A 26369-nucleotide genomic window follows, 5' to 3' on the forward strand; every position below is an offset into this window, starting at 1 on the left:
TAAAAACAAAAAAAAAAATCCGTAAAATTTTCATTTTTTCCACAAATAGGATTTAACATATTAACATTGAAGTTCTTATTTACATTAGTGATCTTGACAAAAAACTGAAAAGCATCCATATATATATGCTAATTTTTAGAAAACAAGATTAAAAAAATCAAATTCGTTTTTTGAAAAAAGATAATTAACGTCAAAAAAAAAAACTGTAAAAAAATAATTTTGGATGAAAACTTATGTTGTCATATGTTTATTCAAATAGTTATCATACAAATTAAACATAATGAAAAATAGTATAAAAGATGTTTAAAACCAACTTTTTGATAAAAATAATTATTTTTTTTAAGGTTTTTTAGTTAAAAATTTGATTTTTTAATTACAAAAAGGAAAAAAAAGCATTAATTTTTTTCTTTTTTTACAAATTGGAGTTACCATTTGATCATTGATACTGTTGTCTCCAAAAATGGTCATATTGAAAAAAATACAAGTATTCATCATCATGCAAAATATTTGAGAAAAATAATAAAAATCAAACTTTTTAATTGATGACTCATCGTTTTTTCATTTTTCCGAAAAAATGCGATTTTCAACCAAAGACGCAATTTTTTATTATGAGCAAGTGGTGTTATTATGAAAGTGCATTGAGGGGCACGACTAATGAGATTGTGGGAGTAGATGTTTTTTCATTAGTCTTCGAGAAAAACGCTAATCCCCTTAATCCCCCCCTAAAACAACGAACTCATTTCTCTTTACAGAAAAGTATTTTTTCGGACTTTTTTTTCAACTCGAAAGACAACTGAGACAAATTCATGGTGATATGGACCGTGCGACCGCTCCGTGATTGACATCATTGATAACAATGCGCCTGGAAAGTTAAAAAACTGTCATTTTTTAGATTTTGCTTTACTTATTCATCATTTCAACTGTTTTTGATACTAATTTTGACGTTTTTATAGGATATTCTGTCCCCATGACAACTGGGATATTTAGGATCTATCATGTGTTGTGACATGCTCAACTTTTATTTGCAATTTCGAAAATTTCATCAATTTATAATTTGAATTGATAAAATATAAAATTAAAACTTTTCTATCTTGGCTCTAAAATCATTTTGGATTAAAATTTAGCCCAAACTTGGTTGGCTTAGATTAATTTCTATCGTTTGTAATAATTATTAACGTTTCAAACAACAATTTATCTGTTTCGTCCAATCGAATTTGAGTTTGCCAGTTATGGCGGGAAATTCAAATCTAATTCAAATTTTGGCGGGAACTTTAATTCAAATTCAAAATTACGCGCGCAAAACACAAACCGTTTTCTCTACAATTGGTAGACGAACAGTTATGCTTCTCATTTACTGTTGTTTCTGAGTGTAATTTGAGATCACTTGATTCTTTTTCTTTCTTAAAATCAATAGCTTAACTTATTTCAAAAAATGTTCAAATGCAATTTTTGTCCACTGAAATATGCAAATAAGAGCAATAGAAGTCGCCATGAGCGTGACAAACATTTTGTTGAAAAAGGACTTATTGTTTATCGATGCAATGAGTGTTCATTCACGGCTCAAATGCTTTCAAATTTACAAAAACATATTCTTCACACTCATGGTCAACTTGGAGGTGTTTGTGATTATTGTCATTTGGGATTTCATTCGCCCAAAAACTTATCAGCTCATTTACTAGCAACCCATGGTCTACCTGTTATGAGAGCTGCCTCTGCTGATTTAGCCACTACAAGTGCCGCTGCTAATGCTGCTCTCGGTGATGTGCATGCTGTCGATGAAGACGAAATCAACGGCACCAATCTTCAAAAAAGTGAGTCTGCTTTTTTCGGTGTTCTTGAAACGTATGTGATCGGCGGAAACCAACCCATGGATGAAACTCAGCCGATTGACCTTTTGCAGTTTATGCAAGAGAAAAAAGATGAAATTCAAAGTCTCATAATCGATCGAGTTGCAGAAGGACCTAGAAAAGTTCAGTTCAGCGCTAATTTAGGTTTGGTAAAACCTAAAGTAATAAATGACTCTAGTAAAACTGAGCACGACGAGCGGATTGACATTTATGCAAACTCTGATATGAAACCTGTGATGAGCTTAGGATTAGAAGATGATGAGTTTTTTGAAATGGTCGAAAAAATGCAAGCAGTTTTGGAGACTTTTGCATCTTATGGAAGCGGTTGGGTTTTGCAACATGTAATTCAAGTTTTTGTTAAACTTGCAAAGTTTTCACCAATCCGTGGGTCATCTTATATTGACTTGCCTTTTCGAATTCGAATGTCCCAGAATTTGATAAACATTAGAAATCACGAAGATAATAATTGCTTCGAACTTTGCTTTACCGCTGCTTATAGTCTGAAGCATGGTGTTGACCTACTTCTAACTGATCAACAAAAAGCGAACCCAGCAGCTGCGCGGACACAACCTGATACATACACTGCAGAAAGTGCACACAAAGCCCAAGGTAATTTTGATTCACCCATGAGTTTCGCTTCAATTGGAAAATTTGAACAACTTAACGACGTGCGGGTAAATGTGTTCCAGTACCACAAGGGAGATTTGTTGCCTATGTATATATCAAAACGACCAAACCAAGATAACAGCACCCAAACTGAAATATTTGACATGGACCTGCTTCTCTTGTATGAGCCTGCAAAGCATCACTATGTACTTATAATCGATTTGTTAAAGTTCATCTGCGAAATCAAAGGGTGTAAGTATCGCCCAATTGCACGTTTATGTAGAAACTGCTTTCACATTAGTTGGAGTGATGAAACTCACGAGCAACACATCCAGTGTTGTAAGGATCATGAACCTGCTCTAGTAGTCATGCCTTCAGCAGAAAAAGGTACCAACAGATACGAGTTCAAAAACCTCCAGGCCTTGTGGTTTGTACCACTTGTGATTTATTTTGATTTTGAATCATTTCTGAAACCTGTAGATTCTTGTCCTGATAATCCATCGCGATCATCTACCCGAGTTGTACAAAAACACGAAGCTTGTGGGTATTCATTGGCTGTAATTGAGCACGGAAATTCACAGCCCTACTTCTTTGACTATGACAGCTCTGATCAATGCATGAAAAAGTTTCTCAATCAGTTGCATCAATTAGCGAGAGAGATATATGATCAAAAGCGACGGTTTCCTCAATTTCTAGAAAGCCAAGAATCGTTGAACAAAGAAAACACATCAACATGTTGGATTTGCTGTATACATTTTACCAATGAGCACGAAAAATGTCTTGACCATTGCCATTTTTCTGGAAAATTTTTGGGATGGGCACATGAAAAATGCAACCTCGCAAGACGAACTGTAAATTTCACCCCAGTCATTGGACATAACATCCAGAACTATGACCTTCACCACATTTGTCTCGCATTGCATGAATGCGAGCCAACAAGTACAATGAGTGTTATACCTAGCACCGACGAAAAATATATATCGTTAAGCATTGGAGTCCTAATTAAAACTATAAAAAGGAAAAACGGATCCGAGCAAAAAGTTTTTGAATACCTCAGATTTATTGACTCATGCAAGTTTTTGAATTCTTCCTTGCAAAAATTGGTTGATAATCTACCAGCGGAAAAAATGTCAGTTTTGAACAAGTATTTTGCAAACGAGACGGAGGAGCAACGGTGTCTGATACGACAAAAAGGTTTCTACCCTTATTCGTACATGACCAAAAGAGAAAAATTTGCAGAAAAAGAATTGCCTCCTTTGCAAAATTGGTCCGATGTTTTGAATGGAGGAAAAGTTGCAGTTTCACAAGCGGATCTGGAGCATGCAAGGAAAGTTTTTAGAATGTTCAAATGTCAAAACTTGGAGGATTATCACAACTTGTATCTCAAGTGTGATACACTCCTTCTTGCTTGCGTCTTTGAAGAATTTCGACAAATTAGTCACCAAACTTATGGTCTGGACTGCGCGCACCATTTTAGTGCTTCAAACTTAGCTGGAGACGCCTTCAAACGTATCTGCAAAGACTCGAATGTTCAGCTTTTATCAGACCGCAGGCATCTCGAAATGGTCGAGAATATGATGCGAGGTGGTACTGCATCCGTGTTCCATAGTCGCTTTTTCAAAGCCAACAACAAAGAATGCCCCGACTTCAACCCAGATCAACCTAGCACCTACGGGTTTATGATCGATGCAAATAACCTCTATGGCGGCGTCATGCAAACGGAGAAATTACCGGTGCGTAACTTTGAGTTAATAGAGCATATAGAAGACGAGGTGATTGTGAACCAAATCCTCAACATGACTGAAGACTCTTTGATTGGATTTATATTGGAAGTTGATCTCGAGTACCCAGAAGAACTGCATGAGGATCATCAAGATTACCCTTTAGCTCCTACTAAAGAAAGTGTACCCCAGGATTGGTTGAGTCCCTACCAAACGAATTTACTCGAGCAGATGAAAAATCAAGACATTGCAAGACGTTCAATTGGAAAGACCAAAAAGTTACTGCAGACGCTGCATGACAAGTCAAACTATACAATTCATTACAAACTATTGCAATTGTTTGTTAGGTTGGGACTTAAAGTTAAAAAAGTGCACCGTGTGCTGAAGTTTGAACAAGAAGCATGGTTAGAACCATACATCACATTGAACACGACTAAACGACAACAAGCTAGAAATAAATTTGAGGAGGATTTGTACAAACTACTGAACAATTGTGCTTATGGGAAAACATGCGAGTCGAAGCGCAAACGGATGCTTGTTCGAATAGTTAGAGATTATCATGCCGCTTTGCGAGAAATTAGTGCATTCGAATTTAAATCCTACAAAATTTTTGGAGAAAACTTGGCAGCGTTCACTTCGAACCCAACAAAAATCTATTGGGATGTCCCAACAATTGTGGGAGCTAGTGTTCTTGAGTTAGCAAAGTTTCACATGTATAAATTTCATTACGATATAATGAAACCAAATTTTGAATGTCAACTACTGTATTCTGATACAGACAGTCTCCTGTACCAAGTCAAAAGTGAAGATTTATACCGAGAAATTTCCGAAAAAAGGAATATTTTGAATGAACTTGACTTGTCAAATTACCCGAAGAACCACCCTCTCTACGACCCAAAAAACAAAATGGTTGTTTTAAAATTCAAGGATGAGTTTCCAGGAGACATTATAACCGAGTTTATATCCCTCAAACCCAAGCTTTATTCCATTTTGTCCAGAGGTAATTAATTAATTTCTATTTGCCTTATTTGTGAGCACGAATTTCAAAAAATTTTGATTTTTTGTGGAATTTTTTTTGGAAAGCAATTTCTATTTGTGGGCGAAAAAATTTTTTTTTTGTGGGCGAAAAAAATTTTTTTTGTGGGCGATTTTTTTTTGTGGGCGAAATTTTTTTTTTTTTTTTGTGGGCGAAAAAAATTTTTTTTTGTGGGCGATTTTTTTTTGTGGGCGCCATTTTTTTTTTTTTTTTGTGGGCGATTTTTTTTTTTGCGGACGATTTTTTTTTTGTGGACAATTTTTTTTTTTTTGGAAAAAAAAAATTTTTTTTTTGTTCGAAAAATTTTTCGGGCGAAAAAGTGTTTTTTTTTTTTTTGCAAAAAAATTTTTTAATTTTTTTTGGGATTTTTTTTTTTGTGTTGGTCGATTTTTTTAATGATGACTAATTTTTAAGGTCACACCTGGCCTTCATGTCATTTTTTTTTGTTGCACCTGACCTTCAAGTTAACATGATGTAGCTCCTAAAAAACACAAAACCACAGATTGCATTTGGTTCTTTTTTTACCACCACACATTAGTGATCATCAAAAAATTGATTAGAAATCATATAATTATATTTATAGATTGCAGAAAATTATCGGCGAAGGGTGTATCGAAAGCTGCTCAGAAGATGTTGAGCCATCAGCGATATCGAGACACCTTGACCTCTGGCTCGTTATTCAAAACTGAAAACAGTCGAATCGCATCCGAGTCACACAATCTGCAAACAGTGACTTCGACGAAAACATCGTTATCAGCTTTTGATGACAAACGCTACATCCTCGATGATGGTCAGCAGACTCTTCCCTACGGTCACAAAAACATCTTGGGTCAAACTGTGATTGGCATTGATGATAGTGATGACAACACAGCCGCTGTTAATTCTGACCCAACCGATGATGACGATTTGGAAAAATGGATGCCATTTTTTGAAGATCGTCAACAGCCAGTGTCGTGGGATTGTGACGATTTCCTAGATGGGGTGTCTGAAGAATTCGCTAACACTCAAAACATTAATTGGGACCATCCGGAAATTGATGATGAATACTCTGAGGATAGTTTTGCTGTTGAGAACACACAACCACATCGCTCGCTTCGACAACTGATGGACCAGGTCAATAGCAGTTGGCAAACTCCAGACCCCGGTCTGATTCGGGCAGCAGAAACCAACGACAGTGATATTGATAGCGGGGATATCGCGGATCTGGAGGCCAATACTTCCGATGAGGACGAGTCGTCATTCTTCAACGATTCGTTTTTCGATTATGAAGCAGTTGAAGTAGAAGAACCACGGTCAAAAAATCGACGAATAGATTAAAACACAAAAAACACCACATTAACTTTTGTATAGTAAATAAAATTCAGTTATTTAATATGAGAATTGTCTGTACATAAAATTTGACCTACCGTTTATTCCGCGTTTAGTGTGTATTTAAGTGCGAGATTTTGTTCAGCTTTGGAACTCAGTTAATCTGGGATATAAACATTTTCATTTAAGCGATAGTGTCTTAAGCATACTTTTGTATGTATTTGTATGTAATTTGAGTTTGAATCAAAGTTTTAAGAAGAATTGAGCAAACAGTCTATAGCGCAGTTAAACACTCCGGCTGGTTTCAGAACAAAGATTTGGCAAATCCTTTCCCGCTCCAAACATGTAACCACAACGTTCAGTGGGAATACTCAATAATATACCGAAGTTTTACATGAGGACTATTGGGTATAAAATTATATGTGGTGACAATTAGGATTATTACATGGTGACCATTGCTGATCATTTAATACATGGTGACCATTATGATTTATACCTAATGGTCATCCATGTATGACAACCCCCCCCCCCCGATCCTAACGCACTATATGCATACTACTGACTTGGGAGCTTAAAGGTTGTCAAGTTGGCTAGTTCGAAATAATTAACGCGCAATTTACTTCTTGCTACTAACGCGTAGGCGGAGATTAAGTCGTGGCATGGAGTTCCCCAAAATTTAAGAAACATAATAAATTTCCGGACATCAAAGCTATGTATTAGTCTTGGGTGTAGAGCCTACATGTTATTAATATAAGATTATAAATATTAAGACTTTTAATGTACCATATTAAGAAAATGATTTAAAAAATGATAAATTGTGGCTTTTGAGTGAGAATCTCTAATTTTCTGCAGGGGAACGTTACGATTTTTCGTTTCTTTCTATATCATTAGGAAGCGTTTTTGCAGAAAAATGAGTTTTTCCTCACTTTTTATAAAAAAAAATAAAAATAGGGTAGGATTTGAAATATTTTGAAATGTAAGTGGTTTTTTGAGAGTGTTAAAAACAATGTTGCTAACAGTATGTCAAAGTATACTAAAAAGTTCAGGAAAAAGATCAATTTTTTTCCAGATAAAAAACTAAATTACGAAGAAAGTATATAAACTACTGCATTGTGTATCAAATTTATCGTTACTTGCTTGTTATTTCTCATAAAATCAAAAAAAATACAAAGCGTAAGCAGTTTCATTACATTGCATCAGTTCTTAAACTTCAATGGTTTTATATTATTTCCATCATCTTGAAAATTTGTTTTGGATAAATTAAAAAAAGCATTTTTTTTTTCACTTATTTGTAACAAAATTATGATTTGCGGTTCCGAAAAATATTTTTTATAGTGTAAAAATGACTGCTTCCGGAAAAATCTCCTTTTTTTAAACAAATAACTGACTCTAGAATCTTCTAAAACCCAATTATTCAATTTTCTTCTGCTAAATCAAAAAACATATGATACGCTCTAAGAGCAGCAATCGGTTTTGTTACATAAATTTAGCATAAATATCCACCTAATTTCTCGTTTAAAAAATCAGGTTCCTTTTTATCATGCTTTATTTAGTGTTTCAACATGCTCGAGGAAGGAAGCTAGATTTAGCATCTGCCTGGAAAAGTCTATGAAGTCATATTCCTTCAGTTTTAACCATTCAGCTTTTTAATCTGGCTAGAAACTCCCAAAAAAGTTTTCTTCTGAATGGACTATTTGAAACAATTCTGAGTTCATCTTTGATTCGGCAAACCTATTAGCAACACAGAACTTGTCAATGAAGTTATAGTAGAGCTTCAAGACTCTCCGCTTTGCATAGTGCAGTATAGAAAAGCACAATAAATTATAGTTTTCTGCGCTCAATTGTTAATTTTAACCGTTTCACCTCAAACAAGTCAAGTCTTCCTCAATCGTATTTTTTTTCAATAACGTTTCACTGATCGATCGTTTTTCATTGTTCATTTGTTTCGTGTTTGTATACCTGGATGCACACAATTTTACATAACGTTTAGAAGAGTTACCTGTAAGATTCAATGCTTCTGCTACAGCTCCTTATAGAAGGTTATCAATTTCTGTTCTACCATCAACCATCGACTAGACGAAATAACTGTATTTTTTTGATGAAAAAATTGAACAAAACGGTAAGTTTTGTTACTTTGCATGTCAAGTGCCATATACCAATTGAGGATCGGAGCTGAAACTTTCCATTTTCTAGCTTGCAGCTGAAAGATAATACCCTTCCCTGGTGATGTTTTTCTTTTTTTTTCTCATTTGTAAAGTTCTTCATAAAACCACCGATATCATTTATTCCAAGGTCAGTATTTTTGAAAAATAGAGGAAAACTACAAATTTCAGTTTCAGTTCATCTGGAACAATTTTATCGCAGACAAAAAAGCCTAAAAAGATCCACCTTATATTCAACAAAATTAAAGAAACAGAACAAAATTCTAAAAAAGAGTAGTGTGACCCACAAATTAAAAGCAATCATAACAGAGCTAATGAGTTTCTGCACTAAGTTCTATGCTGGTACAGAATTTTTCATGGTTCTTAATTTTTCTTGAGTGCGTTCTGTTTTGCGTTCTATGATAGAGATTTCAGAATGGCAAGAAACCGAGAATAAAAGAATAACGGAGCTCAAAAACTGTTATCTTTATTTCAAATTTTTCGAAAGAAAAATACCGAATTTCCCATGAATCAAAGATGAAAATATTTTTATACAAGAAATTTTGATTTATTGAAAAAGTTTTAGCTTGCTTGAAATTATTATTTAAAACAAATGACTATTTTAGATGAAATAGTTAAATTTGATCTAACACAAAAGTATTCAAAAAAATTTTCAACCCTCTAAGTGTTCCCCTTTGTGATTGTCGAAGAAAAAGAAACAATTTGTGAGACAAAGTAGAACTCTTGAACTCAACAAAACGGAAAATCTCTGCTGTGAAGAAAACCATTTGTGGCATTTGATGAAGAAAACAAAAACAAACATGAAAACTGACTTTTATCAAACAAATACTATTTTATTTCTACACTCCTAAATAATTTCCTTGTTTTTTGTAAAAATAAGGTTTTCTACTTCAAAATAAACATTCAAAATCAGGTATCGCAAAATATAATTACTCACAATATACAGAAATAAGACCTCTAAGAAACCATTAACAATTTTCATCAATTCTTTTGTATAAAGTTGAAATTTTGATTTCTCTCTCGGAACGCTGAGCCCAGAGTTTAAGCGGATTCAAATTGTTGATTAAGTTTCAGGTATTATCCCACAAAATTTTTTCGGAGAGTCGTTTCCCTGCAAGTTTGGGCGTTTTTTCTGCTAATTTCATCCCAAAAAATGTTGAACTGCTCAACTAAGTTGATTGAATAGTGTATGTAACATTACTTTAATTGAGAATATATTTGTACCATAAGTCAAGTCTAATTCTTGATAACTGCAAGGACTTTTATCTAATCTCTGGAAAATTTGACCAGAAGATCTTCAAATTAAAACTAACTAGAACATGCAATTAACCAAGAAACAGAACGCAAAAGCTTACTATAAAGTTTTCGTAAAACTTATAGGAAAAAAACAGTGATTTCTCATTATAATTTCATTGAAAGCTCAGAAGAGCAAAAAAGATGGCAGCTGCAATCTGAAAAAAAAAATTTTGTTAACCACTACAAACTTCTGAAGAAGTAACACCAATGCAGTTAACAACCTTGAACAAAAAATACAAAACCTTCCATAATTGATATCTGTTCTATATGTGATAATCAAGATGACTCATTCACCCAAGCTCAATTTCTTCTTTTCCGTGTCTCTTCTACTGATTAGTTTGCCTTTCTATTTGAAAATTGTACTACAGAAATCTACTAGTCCCAACTATGGTGAGATTAGTAAAAATTAAAAAATTAAGAAAATTGCTTGGTCCGACAAATCCGACACAGTAAAAATACTTTGAACTGTGCTTCCAACTATTTAAAAAAAATTGAATATGACAAAGGAGAAGCAGCAACAAGGCTTAAAAAGATGATGAAGCAACCTCGGCAAATAGAATTACTTACGATGCTGAAAACCTTGGTCTTGTTCCTATAATGGAACCCAATTCAGGCAATGAGTCAACAATAGATCACGAGCTTGCCATCTGTAAAACACAGATATGACATAGCATCACCCTTCAACAGATAGAGTTTGTCAACAAATCTACAAGTAAAAATGATGCTGCCAAATCGAAAGAAACCTTCATAATGAGATAAGTGTTTCAACACAAAGTGTACACAATCACTATAAACAGAACCATGACCATCAAAAAAAATTAAAAATTTTTATAAAATCAGGTTCAGATATTGAGTTTTGAGATTTTGGATTGATGGAAACAAAAAGCCCAAAGTTTGTGGGGATGGTATTTTTATAAGAAATGTTTTTTTTTTCTTATGTAATTGCAACTTTTTATAAAGGAAATCAAAGAACTGTCTCAAGTTTTAACAATCTTTACGCTTAATGAGGGCTATTTTGCTCAATTTACTTTTCTCACTTTTCTAATTTAGTTTTTCACTTGGAAACGTACATTAGGAACTAAAATGGAAGTTAAAATCTAGTTTGACAAAACATCTAGTCAAATCTGAAGCCTGAATAATTTGATTTAATTCTCGAGCAAAACTAATACACTTATGGAGGGGCTCATAAAACGAAAAATGACGACAAACAACATCGCTTTGATTAATGTTTTGAAAATTAAATTGATACAAACTTTCAATTAAGAAAAACAGTTTGAACAATTATGCTCGCTTTAATAATTTCCTTTTGTATCTGCCAAAAAGACCAAAAAAAGCTGATAATGATGATTAGTCTGGCAGCAACATTGTTTTCAACTGGTAATAATCTTATAACAAAGAAATTTTGATATGAATCCAAAGTTTGTATTGAGTATGGATTAAGTATTAAAAAAGAAAATTTCCTGTCTCACTCGTCCTCATCTTTATGGTACCAATTGTATAGGCTGGATGTGCGTTTTCCCAATAATTTGAGAAAATTTAAATTCAATTATCGATTTACAATTTTCATAAACATAACCTATTTTTAGATTTCAAAGTATTGAAAAATCAGAGCAGTGGATACTTCAATTGTGAAAACCAAAAGATTCGAAAATTTCACAGGAAGCAATGGTCGTTTCGGTCAAATTTTGAGGTCAAAAGCATTAAGAATTTCATATGACAAAGCTCAATTCTGATTAGTTGACATCAACGTTGACAAACTTTTCTTTCAAGTGAATTTAATTTTGTTTTTCATTGCTTTACTCTAAATTATTCCAGGCTTTTGTGAGTTTTTTTCTGGAAGTCTTCAATTTCGGGACATTTTAGAGTACGTCTAAGCCTACAAAACTCTACAGTAGGTCTAAAAAGAATAACAGAACTAAAAAAACTGGCTTTGTATAAAAACTCTTCGAGAAAAGAAAAAGACTTTCCTGCGTATCAAAAAAGAGATTTTTTTCGGAAAAAATTTCTGTTTGCTTAAAACTATTATTGAATCGAAATGAATATTCTAGTTTAAACAGTTAGATTTGACATAAAACACAAGTATTCGAATCAAGACTTCCGTCCACTAAGAATTCCCCTATGTGGTTTGCAAAGAAAACAAAAACTGTTGAGACCATTGAGAAGAAAGAAAATCTTTGGTGAGAAGAAAACCTGGGTCACATGAGGAAGAAAACGAAAACAAGAATTAATTCAAGTTTTTTTCAATTAAAAGTTATTTTGTCTCTTCACAGTCTCAAATAAATTCTTTGTTTTTTTTTCAAAAATGATTTCGATACTTCAACTTAAACCTTGAAATTTGTAGTTTGTTTGATCACAAAATACATTTTTTTTACTATTTACAGAACTATGTCCATTTGTTGCATGAAGTTAAACTTTCGAGTTCTTTCTCAAAATCCCCAGAGTTCAAATGGATGCAAATTTTGGACTAAAACTCGAATATTTTTTCATGGTTTTTATTTCAGAGAGTCGTTTCTCTTCAAGTTTTGGCGTTTTTTACTCTTTTTTTTCCCAAAAAATGTTCTCTCTTTGATGCAACTTTACTTGATTGGAGACTTTTCTTGTATTTGAGACAAATTGTAAAATCTTTTTCTTGATAACTGCAAGGATAATTGTCTACTCTCTGAAAAAATTGGCTAGAAGATCTTCTTATTGAAGCTAACTAGAACTTAAAATTACCCAATAAACAGACCACGTCATGAGTAAGCACGAAAAAACCTTGCTTTATGATAATATTTTCAAAAAAACTCGTCATCAAAATCTAAATCAAGCTGAGAAAAGCCTAACAGATTGCAGCTGCCATTCGAAAGAAGGATTTTTGCTAATAATTATAGACATTTGTCGTAGTAACACCAATAAAGTTAGCAACTTTGAAAATTTCATACAAAAACTTCCATAATTGGTAACTGTTCCATAAATGTTATTCAAAATGAGTCATTCTATTTATTTCAAGTTTTACAACGCTCACATTCGTTTTCTTTTTTTAAAATTTCTCTTGTAAAGATATTTTACTGAACTATAGTCAGGTAACTGAAAATCTTACAGAAGAAGGGAGATTTGCGTGGTTTGACCGATCGTACAAGGAAAAAACTTTGAATGTTGCTTCCAAGTTTTCAAAACAAAGGAATATGCACGAAGGGGAAGCAGCACCAAGTCTGTTTTGGTTAAGAGGTAGAAGAAGGAACCTCGGCAAATAGAACTCTTTGTTACTCACGATGCTGAAAACTTTAGACTTCTCCCCATATTGGATCCCAATTCAGACAATGGGTTAACATTAGATCACTGCTTGTCATCTGTAAAACCAGATCTGACAACGCATCTTTCAACAGAGTTTGTCTACAAAACTAGAAAAAAAACATTAATTAAAAACTAACTGTTTCAAAACAGAGTGTACACAAACACTATATACAAAACTATGAACATCAATAAGGCAATCAAAAAAATTTCATAATTTGAGATTCAAATTTTGAAGTTTTGGATTTCTAAAAAAGCTGAGCCTAATTCTCGAGTAGATAGAATTTTTTATTGGAAAAGTTTTTTATGTAGATGCTCTTTTTGGGAAGGAAATCAAAAAACGGTCATTATTTCCAAGAGATTTTATGCTTTTTGAGCATTCTTTCAATCAATAAGTTTAGTGGATTTTTTTGTAAATTGTAGTTTTTTTGTTTAAAAGAAATGTTCCACACGGAAAACTCTATTAAGAGCTAAAACATGAGATTTTAAAAAACAAATTTTGACAAAAAATCCAATTAACTCTCAAGTCTGACTAGTTCATTCCAAAAAAGTTTGATTTGAAAAAAAAAATTTTCATGAAAACTTGATCAAATTTGGTGAGCTGATGGAAAACTGTACACTGCTGAAAATATTTTGAGATTTTTTTGGTCAATTTCCAGTTTTTTATGCAAAACATTTTAGATGTTTTGCGATTTTGATTGGTTACTTAGAATACTGAAAAGGGAGTCAATCACTAAAATAATCGACAAGTAAAATTATTTTTAATTGGTTAATCACAAAAAAATGAAAGGAGATACATATCAATTTTTTCACAAATCTTTTTCAAAAGAAATTTGTTTCATTAAAGCTGGTGTTCTTCAAAGTATTTCGAACAATGTGTTTTAGTTTAAAAAAGCTTCTGTCGAAAACAGTTTTCTTTTATAAAATGTACATTCAATAGATTTTGGTGCTAAAACTTTACAAAAAGAAATTGAGATCGGTTTGGTGACATGACGTTGATGAGCATCGTAGTAATTGGTCTTTGTGGAGAAAAGCTGGAGGGAAGATTTCAAAGCAGTAAAACTTTGCAAAATCTTTGAAACACTTCATGTTACGAAACTTGTCTCTGATTGAATGATCAAATAGAAAATAATACTCTTCAGAAAAAACTTTAAAAATGGCGACAAAAAACTAAATTTTGATTATTGTTTTTTGTTTAAATTTGATACAAAATCTCGAATTATTAGAAAATCTTTTGATCAAACACCCTCGCTTTAAAAACTGCCTGTTATGAAAAATTATACTACAAAAAAAAGCTGATACTGATATTTAGCTTAGCAGCAATATAGTTTTCACGATTCTGATTGGTTGATTTTTGCATCTACAAAAAATGAGAAAATTCGATTTTTTTTATGATCTCAATTGTTCCGGCCATTTATACAGTTTTTAAAAATTCACTCAATTTTTGGAGGATTTCAAAGCAAGGGTAAATCTTCCACAATCCACAATTTTTTTTAGATTGTTTTTGAATATCCTAGTTCGTAAACTAAGTTAAGTTATTTCTTTGCTCCAATTAAATTGAGTTGTTGTACCTGGGGAGAAACGGAAGAGTTGCATGTCTTGAGTGTGATCAAAAATACGCACGTCAGAAAGAGTTTAAAAATTTTAAAATTCGATGAGTTTTCAAATGTTTGTTCTAATAGTATTTTCATAAATACAGTAGCGAGTAGTGAAATTTGTGTCAGGAAGAAACAACCAACTCCTGTTCACTCTTCTTGTCACAATATGTTGTAAGAATTAATCAAAAACAGCGCGGATTAGCTGTCAAAAAAGATTGACACGCTCCACGGGAAAGTAAACCTCAAAACTATTACAGTATCGTAACGGAATCTATAGAAAAACTAGCAAAATTATTTATTTTTACATAAAATTGTACCCAAAAAACAATATACTATTCTAGAACATTTTGCCGAAGCAACAAAAGCTATACTAAAAACTAGCCGATAGGTTTCATTTGAAAGCTTTACTTGTGCTTTTGTTCAAAGAATAAGGTTGTTGGATAAAGCAATGATAGCAACAACAGCATGATAGCAATAACAATTTGTTGTTCCAAATTGTTTTAAAAACAGCAATGACTGTAATGATAGCAAACTTACGGAGACTATAGCATACTAAATTTCAAAAAAAATGAACAAGTAAACTTATACGTGGACATGCATGTACTAAAACTGTGTAAAAGTATCAAACATTTGACTAACTGAATTGTTTTGCTGAGTCATCATTTTATAATCGTCTCAAATTAGCAGCTATGGTTAGGTTCAAGAAAAGGAGTGTTTTTCATCCAGATGTTTTGGTGGAGGAGAGTTGTCCATGGAGGCTTAAGGATCGAAAATTTTGATTTTTTCTACTTTTTTCCAGCAGTTTCAGAAACTTTTTGATAACTGCATAAAACAGATGGAACTATTTTTTTGATGTTTTTATCAGGCTTCGAACATATCAGTATAATAATATGAGTGGTTCTGCTCTAAAAACTTGCTTCGAAAAAAATTAAGGGTTACAACAATCATGTCTAGTTATCTATTTCAGAGATTGCTTTGACAAAATACAGGGGCACAATCTAATCATGGCATTTTTTTTAAATTTCACAAACAATAATTACAAAGTTAGCGTAAAAACTGATATTAATAACTAATCTGATATAGTCTGGAACAGAAAAAAAAACAGATAAGTATATCTATGAAAGGTGAAAAAAAAACTTTTGGTCAAAAACGGAGTCTAATTTAAAAAATGACTCCGTTAAATTGGTTATTCTGAGGATTTTGTTGAATCATCAGAATTTTCAGCTACGCTTCTGCATAGTTTTAGCTAATTTGAGCATTTCTTTTAAGAGTTATGATACAAAATAAAAGAAAATTTTTTCTCAGATTAGATCCGATTTTACTGCGTTTTGAGTACCTTGAATCCAAAAAAAATCTTACCATCCTTCATTATACATAAGCAAAAAATCACTGATAGCTAACAAATAGATAAAGCGCCCGAGTTTTATTTGCAACAAATTAGAGATTACACAAGAAGCACTAAAATACCGTTTCTAATACCGTTTTTCTATCATGGTGCACACTGAAACCTAACATTTTTTATCGCCTATCCTAAGAAATTGTAGGTAGACTCTATATCCAAAATTAATACGTAGCTTAGAGTTCTGGAAATCTATCACATATGTTTAAAATGGGGACCTCAATTCCCCCCATCTACAACGTTTTTGTTCCGACTTTCGATACGAAAGTAACGGAATATTTGTGCTCGGGGTGGGTTTTTTTTCTTCAGACAAATTTCGAATTTTAAACTAGCCATCTTCTAAGCGGAGATTTAATCCGTCTTAGAAATTGTTCCAAATTGGTTGAAGGAAGCTTATTTGCCATAATATATTCGTTACTAGAAGCGAAATTTATCACTTTGTACTTTATATGGTGTGTGGGGGGATAATTTTCACAAAAAATCTCAAATTAAAAATAAATTTCAATTTGTTTATTTTTTTTACTAAGTTTTTTAAGTTTTTTCAAGTTATTACTGCTTCATAGACCATATAAGGCAGTCGGAACATTCAGGGCTTTGCGCTCATACAGCAGTCTTGTTCAATTTTGCTACTATATCAAACCATGTCCCTGACAGTTCGTTGAACAATCTTCAATTTTAGAGTTTGAGTATCCTGTCTGATCGTTCCTGTCTAGTGAAAAGAACTACGTTATGCTTGAAAAGTTTATCAACTTAAAAAAATTTTTTTATGTGAAGTTGCCTAATTGCTGTGAGATTCAATTTAAATTTCCAAACGTACCAGCAAAAAGCTCAGCGGCACTTCTTTAGCAAAACAAAAATGGTGGGAAAAAACAGTGGAAATTTCAAAAAGCAAGAAAGCAAGTTGTTGGTTAACCTTGTCCAGAAAAGGACAGCCTTTTATCCTTTTTAAAAAATTTTAGCAAATTAGTTTGTAATTTTGTGTGATAGTGTAATCTAGATGCACAAAAATTGGAAGTTCTCGGTTTGTTCCTTCAAGAAGGGGTTTTCACGAGAACAAGGCTATGTTTCTGTATTTCACCCTCATTCATTGAGTAGTTCCTACTCCAACAGCAATTGTTTTACGGGATGATTCAGACGCATGTAAAAGTTTCTATACTATAGTCCATACCTCTCTCAAATTTGAAAACCTACTAGTTTTCCTAAGTTTTACATATTTATTTTTAAAATTTCCTGGCTTTCCTTCCATGCTTTGAAATTGTACCGCTAGTTTTTGTTCCGACTTTCGATACGAAAGTAAGGGAATATTTGTGCTCGGGGTAAGTTTTTTTTCTTCAGACAAATTTCGACTTTTTAACTAGCCATTTTTGACGGAGTTTTCTTATATCATTCGAAAGCTATTGTTGTCCTGAGCTTAAATTTGAAAAGATATTTCACCGGTGATAATTTTTCGTAAAGTTATGAGGGTTTAAAGATTGCCATTTTGACCAATTTGGGAAAAATAACGCGCGATATAATTCGCGCTTTTAACACAAGCGGAGATTTAATCCGTCTTAGAAATCGTTCCAAATTGGTTGAACGAAGCTTATTTGCCATTAACCTTAAAAGGCAGTCGGAACAATCAGGGCTTTGCCCTGATACGAGCAGTCTTGTTTTTTTTTATTTTTCTATGTTGTTTCTGTTATTACTGTTGCTCCATAAAATCTGTTGCTCCATAAACGTTAAAAGGCAGTCGGAACTTTCAGGGCTTCGCCCTGATACGAGCAGTCTTGTTTTTTTGAAGTTTGCAAATGGCAGTTTTTTGTGTCTAAAATTTAGTTCACCTTTTAGATTTGCTATCAGACCGACACTGAAAAACAACAACCCATGCAGCAAATTGACATTTGAAATCTCATTCAATCAATGAACTTTCAAGCAGTAACATGACAATTTCACCTAATTTTTAATATATAGCGCAAAAACTTTGATATAATTTTTTAAGGCATAGTATTATAATTTTGGCGTTAATTTTGATATACCCAAAACCCGGGTTGGCGTTCATATAATAAAAAATGTCTATCATGCAATTTCATACATAGTGTCTATGAAAAAAAGGCTTAGTATACAATTTTCAAAGAAAAAAATTGTAAGAGAAAGATTTGGGTCGAGCAAAATTTCGAAACACAGCTTATAAGTTTTTTAGATACGGAAAACCAAAGGCGAATCTTATATTAGCTGTTTTACGAGTCCTCAATACGTAGAGTTTGATAAAATGCTGAAAAATGCTCCTCAAAAGGCTTCTCACAAAATTCTCTTCTTCGAAATTTTGTTAGATGCGTGGATTACAATCTCGGTGCGTCATTTGCAAGACTATTTTCTGTAATCAACCTAAGCCCGAGAGATGTCAGAACTGTAATAAAGTTTTTTGACATACGTTTCGATGGTTCAACAAAATCAATTTCTGAAACAACTCACACATAATTTAACTTCTCAGTAACTGTGATGAAAATATATTTTTCTCTCAGTTGTCGCAATTTGTTCAGATTTATTGATTGTTGTGTATCTTTGGTTTACTAACGATGTCATAAATGAGTGTTCCCCCCGAGGAAGTTCTGCTCACTGTCTGGTTCGAGTGGATGGACCCCACAGACTCAGTTAGAGAGACATTGCTTGCTCTCTTCCTTCTACTCTCAGCCTCTTGATGAACACTACTCATATCTAGGGCCCTAAGGATTGCTTCTTAGCTAAGGATTGAATGATATAAGAAAAGGGACAGGAAAAGGAACACTTTTCAGGGTGTGACGGGGGATAACAGGGAAGTGGACTCTAATATTTTGTTTCTTTTCCAAGTTTTGTTGCAATGAATTCCAGTATTTTGTAAAATTTGTGTTTTGATACTCAAATGAATGAAATAAAAACAAGAATGAAACAAAGGAATAAAAAATATATTGAAACAAAGCTTTAGGTTCGAAGTTTAAATTTTTTAAAAGGAATGATTAAAATTTCTATCTATTAATTTTTCTTTTCCAATATCTAATGACTCAACAAGTCAGTATTATTCAATATGAAACAAATTTGGCATCTGGCACATATTTAAAAAGGACTAAAAACACTATAGCGTAAAATAGTACATGAAGTTTAGAACTTATTGGCAAAAAAAAAACAACTATATAAAGTTCAACACCACGATACTCTTATGATCTGACATTAAACCAAAACTACTATCGCAATAAAAGGAAAACATCCAATTCAACTTCGTTTTTTAATGGTAGTTGAAAAAAATTGCGTTTGAGCTTCTTCGGCTGAGGAAAATTTTAGTACAACGGAATGGAAATGAAAATGAGACCGTTGCGTTTTTTCATTGCCGAATGTGTTTGAAATGAAGATTTGCCACGTTTGCCATGTAGTATCTCTATTTACTCTTTTTACTCTAATGTGATATTTTATTTACTCCTACTCCTTTTTCTAGCCTCTATGGCTCACTGAGATGCCTTCACGTGAATCAACTAAAATAGTATGACATGTCCTGGTTTCTTAAAAACATCAACAGTAGCTTAATAGTGGCCAAATAACAAAATATTAAATTAACAATGAGTTTTCATGTTGTCTTGAATAATTTTGTAAGCTGATGGAGTGTGTTTTGTTGTGAACTCAATATTGTGTGATCACCTACTACGTGTGTAGGAGTTTCAATTGAGAAAAAATGCATTGTTTTTGAATTATGTCACAAGCTCGCAACAAATGTTTGTTTATTTCGGTGAAACATGTTACCTCGGATATCAAATAACTATGTATTCCAAACTACCGAAAATCAAAAGTGCTTTGAAATAGTTATAGTTATAAAATTTTCCCAACCATAATACAACAATTGGTCAATTTTAATGTTTTTCTTTTTAAAAACGCGGATCGTTTTGGTAAAGTTCCAATAGATCCAAAATGTCTGTTTTCACATCGAAGCTTTGCATAACCAGAATTACAAATATTTTTTTTCAAATCTTTCATTTCATTCAAATATTTCTGCTCCGATTAAAATTTGAAAAAAAATGGATAAGTTCTATTGTTATGTTTTTTTCTGACTCTTTTTTCTTAAAAAAAACACCGTTTTCGTTTTGTCCGTAATTATCATCAACTGCTTAAAGATCAAGCAATTAGTGTCAATTAGTGTCAAAAACCAACAAGACTGCTCGTATGAGGGCGAAGCCCTGGATGTTCCGACTGCCTATTAAGGTTTATGGAGCAGTAATTACATTAAAAAATTAAAAGTAATAAAACAAAATGAAATTTTTTTTTTTAATTTGAATTTTTTCTAAATAAAAATCATCCCCCCACATGCCATATTAAGTACAAAAGGATAGATTTTGCTACTTGTAACAAATCAACTATGGCAAATAAGCTTCGTTAAACCAATTTGGAACGATTTCCAAGACGGATTAACTCTCCGCTTACGCGTTAATAGCGCGAAATATATCGCGCGTTAATTGTCCCAAATTGGCCAAAATGACAATTTTTAAACCCCAATAACTTTACGAAAAAAGATCACAGGTGAAATATCTTTTCAAGTTTGAGCTCAGGACAACAATACCTTTCGAATGATATTCAAAAATTCCGTCAAAAATGGCTAGTTAAAAAGTCAAAATTTGTCTGCAGAAAAAAAACCCACCCCGAGCACAAATATTCCGTTACTTTCGTATCGAAAGTCGGAACAATAAAAAATAAGACGTAGTAAAAATTCATTTAGTAAACCAAATTTGGCTAATTGAGTGATAGACTGGTTTCATTTTACGAAAGTGCATTGAAGTTCAATTGAGCGATGCCCGCTGTGGAGTTTCATTGATAATAATCAATTATAATGGATTTTTGGTGACAAAACTGTCGGACAATCTAATCAATTAGAGATGACAGTTTTGGAACTTAAATCCATTTTTAATTGTTTTTAATTACAAAATAATCCATAATAACTCTTTTTTTATTCATTATAATCAATTTTTTTCAACAAAATTTCAGGAAAATGGTTTTTTTTCTACGCAGAAATCCATTAAAATTGATTGTTTTCTGCCAAAAATTGTTCCAAATTTACGTCTGAACCCAAAATGCGCACGTGTTACAATTTGCTTTATGGATAGATAAACATTTTTCTTCCTTGAAGACAATCTAGACATGGTTCAATAACTTGTTGGAGTGCCTTTTTTGGCATCTTTTCCGATTTCTTTTTTTAGCAATTATGAAGTAATTATAGATGGATGTCCAGTCAAATTTTACATCCTTGGAGATATTCGAGAATCTCAGAGATACCCAAAAAAATAATTGTTCCAAGACGGTTTCCTAGAGATACCCAAGTGTTCTCTGCTGTTTGAAAAGGATTTCCATACGTCCCGACGAAAACTCAAAATATCCACCCATCTCAGAAACGTTTTTACAGATATCCAAAAAATCCCTAAATCGCAAAAAGTTTTTCCATGGATACACCGAGAATTCCCAATAAGAAATCCAATTGGCAATACTCTTGAAATTGAAAAATGGGAAAATTTCAAAGTTTAAAATATTATGTGGAAAAGTAAAAATCATGAAACATAAAACGTAGCAACTGCAATGATCAGGAAATGAGATAACAGTGAAAGTAAGTTGCAAATACATCAAAAACCTCTAAAAAATTCCATTATAAGCGATTATAACCGATTTAAAATGGGTTTTAGCGTTATAAAAACTTTGGGATTCTAACCCCTTTTTAGTTGATCATATTCGATTATATTTGAAGTTTATTGAGATTGACAGTAAGTATCGAATATGATCGACTTTTAACCAATTGAATGAGAGCACCACTGATGAAAAATTCCTATAATGGATAAAAAAATATTGCATCAATTTTTCCACATTTTCTTCTGAACCCAAATTGCGCATTTTTTTTACAATTTAGTTTTTTTGATAGATACACATTTTTCTTCCTTGATGACCATCATGATATTGTTCAACAACTTGTTGGAGTGCCTTTTGCAAATGTTTTTTTTTGCAATTATTCAGTAATTATAGATGGATATCCAGCCAAATTTTTTGCATCCTCGGAGATATTTGAGATTCTCAGAGATAAAAAAAAAACCAGAGAAACCCAAGTATTCTGTACTGTTTGAAAATGATTTCCATATGTCCCGACAAAAACCCAAAAAATACCCATGTCTCAGAAAAGTTTTCCCAAATATCCAAAGTTTTCCTACATCGCGATAAATATTTCCAGGGATATACCAAAAGTTCCCAATAGGAATTCCCATTGGCAATACTCTTATGATACACACTTTATCAATGGGATTCGTGTGGGTTCTGATGAAAATACTTCATTCTTCAGAAGGTTCACAAAAATCCGGTAAAATTTTCTGCGCTCCCGTAGGAACTACTAATAATTTCATCTTCTCTGATGAGGTTTTTATGAAATTTAACAGGACCCATGCGATGAGAAGTGAAAGTATCTACAAATGGGTTACAACTGAGTATCCCTACTTCTTCGCAGAGAGTCCGAAAGGGTCCTTAAATTTTCAGAGGAGATCTATAGCGCTTCTATGAAAACTCAGATTAGTTTCACCTTTCAAAGGCCACCACGAAGTTTCCCTACCTCTAAATCCAACGGAATTCAAATTGTACCTACAGCTTGCAAAAGATTTTTTTGTCTGCCTTAACAAAATCAAATTTCAAAAATTTTGTTCCTATAGTCATATTTGCGCTTTGCCGAAGAGCTCCGTGAATGAGCCCAAAACTATACAAGAAGTATACAGCATTTTTTGGATGGCTATTTTCGTTCATTCAATCAAAACACGACTATGAAGTACAATATTATACTATTTAAAAATTTCAACTGTGAAGCAGGTCGGCTACAATTTAAACTGTTCATATCTAGCTCACACGATACGTTTTCTATCTCTTGATGAAAGCTCTACTGCTGCTGCAGCTCATCAGGCTTGAGTGTTTATCTGAACCTGAATATTATCCACACAGATTTAGGACAATCAACCACCAAAAAAAATACGGAAACTGAAATGGATAAACTTTTTAGTGGCAATGATTTTTGTTCTCAAATTAATCATAGCTCCATTCCTCATAAAGCTCAAACTTTTTCTTAAAGCCTGCGGAATTCCTAAATTTTCCACGACAAAAACGTTCCCAGTTAATTCGGTTCAGTAATCAAAATGAGTCAGTCAAGGCAAGCAAAGTCCATTTGGAGTGCTACTGCTGCCCGGGTCACTTCAGTGACTTATTTTTTGACTTTGTTGGTCGCGCCGATGTTAATTTGCGACCAAAAATCCATAGTCTGGACAGGGTTTTAGTTGCGGATGAATTCTGGAATTACTGTATCTCAGTCGCAATGGTCAAAAAATTAGTCGCGGCATGGTCAAAAAATTAGTCGCCGCAGAAAGTTCAAATAGTTGCCTTTAGGGGATTCGAACTCCGGTCTACAGCGTCCAAACCTACCATGCTAGCCCAAAATCTTTTTCGCTCTGATATGTTGGAACTTGTACTTTAGTTGGATCAAGTTGTTACAATCGGAGAAAATATCTAGCCACATAAGCGAAGAATAATTCGCGAAATGATCGAAAATTAGTCGCGGCATGGTCGAAAAATTAGTCGCTGCGTGGTTGAAAAATTAAAAATTGAACGCGATATGGTCCAAGAAAAAAATTCCTCAGTTGATTGTTTTACCTGCGTCAAACTCAGTCGAAACATTTTTCTCCAAAGGTTTTCCCCTATTGCCGTTAAGCTTCCTTCGGTCGCGCCGTTCGCGGTTAATTTTTTCGATCGCGCCGGTCGCGGTTACTTTTCTTTTGGTCGCGCCGGTAGCGGTCAACCGTCCCCTGGTCGCGCCGGCCGCGTACACATTGACTCTGTCTGCAAAATCTAAAAATATCAAATTTTGGTCACATCGTTCTGAAAATATTCAATTTTGGTCAAGACCGTCTGTCTGATCATAAAAAAAAACAACTTCGACCCGGGTGTTACTTTCACCACACCTGTCACTTAGTCATATTTAACTTCATGTGCTAACATGGCTCCTTGCTGGTTTATGGCTTCTTCTATCTATTTTCGAACTATGTTAACTCGGGAACACATGCTACTTTCTCAGTTGGCAGCACAAAGTAGCTCATCCATTCAATAAACCATTAAAACTCTGGAACTGAAACCCACCTTTATTGCGGCTATGCATTCACACACGCTGGCTTCTGATAAAATTCGTCTGAAACCACAGACCACCCAACACTCAACAGGTAGGACTAACATATTAGCCTGGGTTGATCACTGATTGAACTCTTGCTGTGCCAAAAGTGTCGACGAACATTAACGCTACGCAATGGCAACAGAAACCCAAAACTGGAAAACTTACCAGGGTAGACAGGGATTAATGAGGAATTGAGTTCAAGGAAGTAACCACTCTTTAGCTCCAACCAGCAAAAATGAATTTAACAATGAGACCAAAAGAAAAATAAACGAGACATATGGGAAAAAAGAGCATATTTCGTGACAAATGCGCACAACTCGATTCACCCCGACTACTCGATTCATTTAATTCTATAAAGTTTTTCAGACAGGCATTGATTTGAGCGGATCACCCTTTGGGTTTGTTTGTGTTGACAATCTTATAAGAAACACAAACGTTTACCGTTTAAAGATGACCAAGAAAAAACCCAAAGTGATGTCTGATACTTTCCAGCAGCTACCAACCAAGAATCAAGTTGACTAGAACGATAGAATGCAACAGTTTTTTTGGTCCTTGGTTTTATTTTGCGCACGAGGACGACTGCGTTGTTGCTACTACCAATTTCGAAAGTGTGGGGGTCATGGTTCAAATACGCAGAAGGGCGCAAGCAAAAGGAAGATAAAATCAGAGCCCCAAAAACGATATTTACAAAACATATTGAAGAACCCGCACTCAGTAAAAAAGAAAAATAATCAATTATTTTACAATTATAATTGTATTTTTTATCAAAACTATAATGAATTATAAGCGCCAAGTTGAGAACTTAAACGATTTATAATCCATTACAATGATAACATTTTTCGTGACATTATAATAACGTATAATTAATTATAATTGATTATAATTTTTCCGAAAATCTCCTATAATCTCTTATAATCTCTTATAATCAATTATATTCTGTTATAATCGATTATAAACCTTTTTTTGTCAAAAGTCTCAAAATGTGAGATGTCATGTCACTCTTTGGTTCACCTGAACACAAACCTTACCACGAAACAAAAGTTTCATAGAGATCCCTTCATATTAGTTGAAAGAATCCCGCGGTATGTGAAATATAGTTTTTTTATGTAAATAATGAAACTAAAGCAGTGTGCTGATATTTTGGTGGTCAAAAAACTTAAAATGTGCATCATGAAACAACTATAATCACGAAGAAGGGAAAAAAACGTTAAAAATTTGAATTCATTTTAAAACATTTTTTCCCATTTTTCACATAATCCAACGTCCTACGAAAAGCATAAAACAAAAGAATTTCAGGTGTAAAGTCGAAGACAAAATGGACAACAAAAGAGATTATAAACAATTATAGTCGATTATAATGGATTTTTCTGCAAAACAAATAAATTAGAAATTCGGATAAAAATAATCGATTATAATCGATTATGATGTATTATAATTTATTATATTTGAATTCAAACAGAGAAATAATGATCGATTATTAATTAATTAAAATCAAATTTTCTATCAATTTTTGTAGAGCAGGTACTAAAATCATATTATAATAGATTATTAACACTTGAAACTGGATGCGGGAAAGTAAAAACATTACGAAGAAAAAAATAGGAAAAAGATAAGAATTAGCACACCAGAGTAATTTTCACTTTAGAAAACTTAACTTGAACACATTTGATTTGATTAATTCCAAGACTAAGTTAAAAAACAAAAAGATCCAATATAATTGCTCTGAAAGGGAGGGATTTAAACCCTCTAAGAATTCGTAGCGTTAAAATTTTTTTTGAATCAATTATAATCAATTATTTTAGATTCTTGAAGAGCCAGGCTATAAAATGAAGGTTTAATTGGTTACTTTTTCACTGGAGTTATATGAGAAACATTAGATTACAAATGATTGCATAGCCAAAAAATTCCATTAGAATGGATTATTCCGATAATTTTAGAACTTGAAAAGGATTT

At 33.1% G+C, this 26369-nt stretch overlaps 1 protein-coding gene across 2 annotated transcripts in view; it reads right to left on the bottom strand.

The window, feature by feature from the left end:
- Positions 1-26369, bottom strand: part of LOC134856794 (transmembrane protein 272-like) — a 67191-nt gene that overhangs the window by 22457 nt on the left and 18365 nt on the right. The window contains exon 1 of one of the 2 annotated variants that reach the window (XM_063873071.1): positions 18798-19362. The exons of the other annotated variant lie outside the window; for it this stretch is intronic. Coding sequence (XP_063729141.1) covers positions 18798-18935 — 138 coding nt within the window. The 5' untranslated portion in view covers positions 18936-19362. Of the gene's footprint in view, positions 1-18797; positions 19363-26369 lie in introns of those variants that run through there. 2 annotated transcript variants of the gene reach the window in all.

Source organism: Symsagittifera roscoffensis, chromosome 1, assembly GCF_963678635.1.
Source record: "Symsagittifera roscoffensis chromosome 1, txSymRosc1.1, whole genome shotgun sequence".
NCBI classification, from domain to species: domain Eukaryota; kingdom Metazoa; phylum Xenacoelomorpha; order Acoela; family Convolutidae; genus Symsagittifera; species Symsagittifera roscoffensis.